General features: G+C 40.8%; 1 protein-coding gene across 1 annotated transcript; it reads left to right on the forward strand.

The window, feature by feature from the left end:
• The first annotated feature begins 4,465 nt into the window (after nt 1-4,465).
• Nucleotides 4,466-6,274, forward strand: LOC103716221 (WRKY transcription factor WRKY71-like). Its single transcript, XM_008804131.4, has 5 exons — nt 4,466-4,710; nt 4,803-4,859; nt 4,969-5,307; nt 5,412-5,528; nt 5,645-6,274. Exons 1-5 carry the CDS (start codon nt 4,630-4,632, stop codon nt 5,963-5,965), a joined length of 915 nt encoding a protein of 304 aa, XP_008802353.1. The 5' UTR covers nt 4,466-4,629; the 3' UTR covers nt 5,966-6,274.
• The last annotated feature ends 1,143 nt before the right edge of the window (nt 6,275-7,417 follow it).

The raw sequence follows: 7,417 nt of genomic DNA on the forward strand, positions 1-7,417 counted from the left end.
AATGAGATCCTATATCAACTATATATTTTTCATATATGGATCTGTACATGAGTAGATATAACCTCTGAGATGCACCGAATACAGGAACAAATAACCTGCTGCCATCATGTCTTCCGCCTTTGTTGTGATTGTCGTATCGCTCGCAGATCCTCTATTTCTCCTGCCTCGTTTAGGAGGTAGCTGGGGCTCCGGACTCGGCGAATTTCAAAACCCTCTTCTTCAAATCTGAGAAAAATCTAGCATTTTCTTTTTCTTCATCTTTGTTGCGATAAGGAAGAGATGCTGGCCTTGGCCTGCGTAGGCGCTGCAGTCGCCCCTCTTGGCTATGCCTCAGTTGGGATGGCTCTCTGCCGTGCTGGGACCATTTCTAGCGTGCGTGACGGCGGCAGCCCTCGAACACATCTCCCTTGCAGTCCACACACCTCACACACCAGCCAAGCCCACCTCTTCACCTCCAAGTGCTGGAGAAATAAAGAGGGAAGATAGGGAATTCCTAACTCCCCATCTTAGAGAGGGAAGATAGAGAATCCCTAACTCCCCATCCTCTCTTCAATCTGATTCCACCCAGCAAATCTGTCATCGCTTCGAGTTCTCTATGGATCCTTAGTAGCGTAGTCTACAATCACCGGTACCTCCTCCTTCTTCACCGAAAACCTCGGCAACAACAGCAAGCTCGGTGACAGCGAGCCCGAGAAGGTTAACCTGGTGTACACCGTTGCGGCCACCACTATAGTCTTCAGACCCTCCATACAGATCTACTTCAGGACCATCTCCGGATCCGACCCCATCTTTCTCGTCCCAACACCACCGCCACCGTCGTTGCCTCCAGCTTCCTGAACACGTCTGGCGGCTCTCCTCGCTTCACGATCGTCACTTGATCTGTTGCAGGGCGTCTTCCTTCCGATCTTAGCCGACTTCACGGAGCCCTCCCCCGGCTTCCCCGGTTGATCCATCCAAGTTCCTCTGCCATTCGATTTAAGCCCTCCTCCGTGTTAGGCAAATACACGCCTATGCCACCGGAGATGAGAGAGTTAAGCTCCCTGAGCACCTGCTTCTAGTGCTCCTGTTCCTCCGTCGAGGCGGCTAGTGGCGGTGCCCAAGGGAAGCCCTAGAGGTCGGTGGCGGTGGCCATGAAGACCTCCATCATAGAGTGTTGTTGTCGGTCCATAGGTTCATCTAGGGTGCGACATGCTTGGACTCCGTCACATCAATGAGATCCGGCCGGCGAGGTAACGCGGTATCCTCAACTCCAGGAGGGGACTATAGCTGTCCCCAGCTCCTTCATCATCCAGTTCGAGATCTCTTATGGTGCTTTCGTCTATGAGCATCATCGAGCTACGGTTGCCTTCTCTTTGAGATCTGTCCTCGCTGCAACTGTCATCTTCTTTGTGTCTTCTCGCTGCCACATCATCACACAAGCCAATCGGCCAAATTGACAGACATGTCAGTCTGTTACGTAAGTCAAATAATTATCTGCCATATCGGTTTCTGAGTGGTTATGTCAACTCTAATCTACTATATCAACTTTTAAGCTACTACTCCAGCTTTCATCTAGTATACGTTACGTCAATTTTTTAGTACATTCGTGATCTAGTTTTCAAACTCAAATTGGCATAGTACATCTTGAGTTTTAGGGGGGTGTTAGAATAATTTTAGAGATCACGTAACAACCTGCATCACTCATAATATTTTTTTTATCAGCATTATTCTATTTCAACTATATTAGTTTTCTTTGTTAGCATAATCTTGTTAGAGTAATTTTAAGGATCACATAACAATCTGTATCACGTAGAATATTTTCCATTGTTAGTGAAATCCTATATCAACCTAGATTATTTTTTGTGTATGAAGTCTGTATACGAGGATATATAACTCCTGAAATGAACCGAATATGAAGGAATAGAGAAATAAAATTATTTTTCTCTCTTTTTCTCTTCTTCTACAAATATTTCAACATATTCTATTGTATGATTGTTATTTTCTGAATAGAATCACAAAAGTATATTCATTAATTTGAGCAAGAACATGCATAATACATTAATAGATAAGAAGGTCATATTCCTATGATCTACAATTTCGAAACTGAAAACTATATTGGTACATTATCTGTTCGATATAGACGGTACTAGTTGATATGGGATCTATAGCGATCGGTCAATGGTTTGGTACCAGTGCTGACCTAATATGGTGATGTTTGGGATGGTATTATGAACATCAACACGTTGGCAAAACATTGTCGAACAACTTTATTTACCTTCTGGCTGAGCAATGGCATAAACAAAACTGAGTTTGAATTTCATGGATACGTCTATGTCCGTTACAGTAATGAGAGCCTAAATATTATAAATTCTGTTGACTTTCAAACAATATATGTTTGGACGCCCGAATTATCTTTCGGTTTGTCAATGCTAATTTTTATTTGCAAGTTGCCTTCTATTTCACTCCATCCATGCACCTTATATACCATCTCTGCCAAATTAGTTGAAAACATGAACCATATGCTTATTTACACAAAACAGATACACTTAACCATTACTAAGAAAGACGGTTGACCTAACAACAATGTGCACTGGCTTGACTTTGATAAGGTGTGCGCCATATGAAACAGGGGGAAAGGGATCCCAGGGAAAATTTAAAGAAATCAAAGCCACGCGCAAGAAGGTTGACCGTCCAGCCATCGCGTCAATGAGGGTCCCTAGACTTAATGCACCAGTGGCCGTTGACCTTTCTAGAGCGGTCTCTTTAATCAACTCCTGGATATGGAGAGGATCTATTTGCTCCCGAAGGTCCTTATGATTGGTAATTATTTTAATGGCTTTAAAATTCTATTTTCTAATTTTATCCTACTAATTATTTCTCTATAATAATTATCTAGGTTTAGTAGGTGTTGTTTTTTGAATTTGAGTAGAAATAAAATGCTCTATTTGAAAAAATTGTCGGACAACAAAAAAATTTATAGATAAAATTTTTAACTATTTTTTTTAATTTTTATTTAGTATTTATTTTTGAGCTGGTACGGTCAACCTATTTCGGATAACGTGCTCCTCCGGCCTGCCGACCAGTTTGCTAAAAGGGATCACGCGTGTAGATCGAGCGTGCAGCCAAGGAAAGGAGGACAAAGACCCATGAGGAAAAGACTCTGCGCTATTTATTTAAGATTCTCCTCCACGGTATGAGAAAAGTTGGTCCGCCATGGACGGACAATTATTGTTCCAACTACAGTTCATGTCCCAATCAAGGACTCTAGATTATGCCAAGTGTCGCTCACGCAAGATTGGAAGATGCGATATTCCAACTCATTTTAGAACAAATACTAAACTAACACGACGCAGTTAAACAACACTTGACAAGTCAAGGTTGGTGTCCTCAAAACTATTGTCGATTGGCAGGAGGACATATCAGCAAGGCCTGCCTTATCAAGTATCAACCTCTTAACATGCATTTATCTTGTCTTTTCATAATAATTTGTGAGGGGTGGTTCAATTTTAGAAACGTAATTTTTTTCCAATTTCATCTGGAATGCTAGAATCCACTCTCATGTAGCAAATAAATGAAAGAAAGAAAATGTCATGAGGGTCCAATAACAAGAAGAAAAAAATAAAAATAGTGACATAACAGTCTATTAAATTAACTTCTAAAGGTATGAACAATGAAGGTGAGAAGTCATATTACCTGAAAACTTGACATAGATGCTGAAATTGTGAGAATCCACTAGAGCATATGATTAGTCACACATCAACTATGCACTAGGTTGACTTTAGTATATTATAAATTATATCAGAGGATCCGGCCTATGGCCTATGTGAAATAGAGGACACTATAGCGGGCCTATTTGGATTAACTACAGGCTGATTGTAGTTATTTTTATTGGATTTAATATTAAATTGATTTGATCTGTTAATCTGAAAAGATGCTAGGGCTTAAATGAAAGGAGTATGTAAGGAACCATACGAATATGTATTTAGCGCCGCGTTAGGTATTTATATAATTTTTTTTTGAGTTCCTGAGTTATTATAAAAACCTAACTTGATTTACAAAGTTAAGTCATTCAATTTAGGTTTAATTATGTGTATCAACCATTCTCGCTTATATTAATTATTTTATGTGGACACGTAGTCAAACGTGCCTCAAAGATTATACGAGTTTCTCTCTCTTGCTTTTCTGCTTGTCACCTGGAGCCTAATGGAATTCCTATTAAGCGAAGAGCACAATGTAATGATATACGAATTCCATGAAAAAGAAACCCAGAGAAGATGGAGATAAGGTGTAATTAAATACGTAGAAAACGTGACCCCCATGAAGCCAAGTCAAGAGCGTTCTTTTCTTGCCCCGCACTCCCGGTTTCTTGTCTGTTTCAGGAGGCTCGTGGCGGCTTGACTTCAACGCCCACATCAAATAAAGACCGTGTTATGGCCGACGTCCCCACCTTACTTTTCTAATTAATCTGATGGTCTCGTTGGTTCGCAGAACTCCATCTCTTACCCAACCTCCCCACTATAAAGGATCCTCCCTCCGGGATCATATCCAAAGAGTTCTTTATATATAGCTATAAACCCAAGCCCCCATCTCTCGTTCTCATTTGCCCTCTAAAGCTTCAACCCACTTTGTGATCAGCATCCTTCGTTGATCATGGACTCGACATGGATCGATCGCACCTCGCTTAGCCTTGATCTCAATGTCGGCTCTCTCCAGTTTCCCGACGAAGTTCCGGTGAGTACCAAAGTCTCACATATGTTAATATTTAGACATCCAACGGGGTCATTTCATTATATTGATTAGTCTCTCTTGGTTGGATCGAGTAGAAAGAGTTGCCCAGAAGTCCCAGGCACGAGGAAGAGGGGTTTTTGATGAAAAGAGAGGTGAGTTTACTCATACTCTATATTGATATTGTTAATGATGCATATCATGATCACTGCTCTTGCCCAAGCACGCTTTGGAGTTCTGACGTGCATGCCTCTTGGGCCTCAGGCTGGGGTTCTCCAGGAGGAGATCAATCAGGTGTGCCAAGAGAATAAAAGATTGAAGGAGATGCTTGCCGTCATGTATGAAAATTATGCCAATCTAAGGAGCCGGCTAATGGATCTAATGACCACCACCGCATCCTCGGAGGGAGGGTCAGTCTCGCCCACAAGGAAGAGGAAGAGTGATAGCCTCGACATGAATGGCTGCAATGATGTGGCTAATGAAATGACCAACTGCAAGATTGAACGCAACTCGAGCGAAGATATCTGCAAGCGAGCGAGGGAAGATTGTAAGCCAAAGGTTTCAAAGCTCTATGTTCGAACCGATCCATCGGATTCAAGCCTTGTAAGTTCCCTAAACTTTTTAATGTTCTTAACAAAAAAAAAGATGTTTCCCTTCCAACTTCACAAATTACTCATTAGAATTCTATGCATTCGTGCTATTCTTAGGTTGTAAAAGATGGGTATCAATGGAGGAAATATGGTCAGAAGGTGACCAGAGATAACCCATGCCCAAGAGCCTACTTCAGATGCTCCTTCGCTCCTATTTGTCCTGTTAAGAAGAAGGTAACCAAAGATCAAATCTAACAATATGACGCCCTGAAATCTATCTTCATAGCCATGAAATCTTGAGGAGTGAATCGAACTTAATTATCTAATTCGATGATGGCTTCTTCCTACAGGTGCAAAGAAGTACGGAGGATAGATCAATTCTAGTGGCAACTTATGAAGGCGAGCACGAGCATGGCAATTCTTCCCGGCCTGCAGCACCCGATGGTTCTAGCAGCGGTGGCTCGGTCTCTCGCCATTCTTCGGGCCGGAACAGCATTACACTTGATCTCACACGACCGGGATCACGACAGGAGGTTGAGTCACCACAGCTTCCGCGGAGTTTGGTGGAGCAAATGGCTTTTTCATTGACGAAGGATCCAGGGTTCAAAGCAGCACTAGCTTCAGCCATTTCTGGGAAAGTTCTTCAGCTCTCTCCTCCTAGGAATAAGTGATCAGCAGAAATTGATCAAGCTTCTATTTTCTATTTCCTTAGATTTACTTTTGGGTTGCTCTAGCTCTTCAAGGTGATAAGGTGATGAAGAGATGGGTGACTCTTATGTAAATAGAATTTTGTTAGCAAGAGACATGGAAATTTTATTTAGATGGGAAAATGAACACCTGATCAGTTGCATGCTCGTGCCTTCCCTTTTAGCTAGCAAAATCCAAATGAATTAAGTTAAGGAATTATATGTACTTGCCAATTTCCAATGTGATACAGTTTCTTCCGCTGTATATTTAGTGTTGGACTTGTTCTACTATAAGAGACGAATTAGGTGTCGATGCAATGGAGGGGTTGATTTGCTTACATTGATGAAAATGTTGGAAAAGTTAGACATGATTAATGTGTTTAGCTGAATTTTAGTTGTTGGCCTCTTCTCTTTATCAACTTGAGTTTTTGAGGTCTGATGATTCGTCATGATGATATTATATCTCGGGATTTGTTGGAAGTCATGTTTGGATTACCTCATTGCAGCTATTCATTTAATTTTCTTGACTTTTATCTCATTTACGTTGCTTCTCATCAAGAATTGTTGGCTCGGTTGATTGGCACATCTCCCTTAAAGGCTTCTCCTTGGCATACACTCTTCAAATCCTGGGTATTGCTCAAGAAAAAGTCTAAGTTGGTTCTCTAGGAATTAATTTTTAGACCTTAGAGCATGCATCACCTATCAAAATTTATTAAAAAAATAAAACTTTAAAAAAAAAAATCACCAAAGCCCCTATCCCAATAAAATAAATGCACTTTGATAAAATGGAAAGGGAAAAAATATTTATATTGTTATTTATCTTCCATTTCCGTTGTAATCAAAGATACAATAGAGGCTCATATATTTGATCACATTTTGTGTCCGAGACATGCATCTCTCTCTCCCTAGCCTCTTCCTAGTCATCTATTCCAACCTTGCTAATCTCGGCTTAGAATTCAATACCTCTCTCTCTCATACTGATGGAAATAACCTCTCTCTCTCTCTCTCTCTCATATCGATGGAAATAAGTATGCAAATGTGTATGTATACAATATGAATGGACTAGGCTACATTCAAAAGAGTGTAGCTAAGCTTAGTTGCACTCATGCTAGAGTTGTGTGAGCAGCCGTTATATCAAAAAAAAAAAAAACGAAGTGTAGCTAGTCGCCTCTACTGTTCATTCGATTGGCGTGCATTTTGAGACATTCCAAACAATCATGTATAGCTAAGTTTTGTCTATCATAAAAAGGAAAAAAAAGAGAGAAACATTAATTGGTGCGATGGGATATGCGCTACACTCATGACCATTCCTCTGGATGCATCCTGCCCATGCTCTCCCTCCCCTTTTCCTCCTCAAAATTAAACATACTATAATGTCCAACATCATACTAACCCCAAAATGGTAAACATCTAGCCTACAAAAATAAACAAAAATAT

Source organism: Phoenix dactylifera, chromosome 1 (assembly GCF_009389715.1).
Source record: "Phoenix dactylifera cultivar Barhee BC4 chromosome 1, palm_55x_up_171113_PBpolish2nd_filt_p, whole genome shotgun sequence".
Taxonomy (NCBI): domain Eukaryota; kingdom Viridiplantae; phylum Streptophyta; class Magnoliopsida; order Arecales; family Arecaceae; genus Phoenix; species Phoenix dactylifera.

Coding starts and splice junctions, on each gene's coding strand:
- LOC103716221 (XM_008804131.4), top strand. CDS start 4,630: ATGGACTCGACATGGATCGATCGCACCTCGCTTAGCCTTGATCTCAAT. Junction 4,711..4,802: donor AGTTTCCCGACGAAGTTCCG/GTGAGTACCAAA, acceptor TGGATCGAGTAG/AAAGAGTTGCCCAGAAGTCC. Junction 5,529..5,644: donor TTTGTCCTGTTAAGAAGAAG/GTAACCAAAGAT, acceptor TTCTTCCTACAG/GTGCAAAGAAGTACGGAGGA.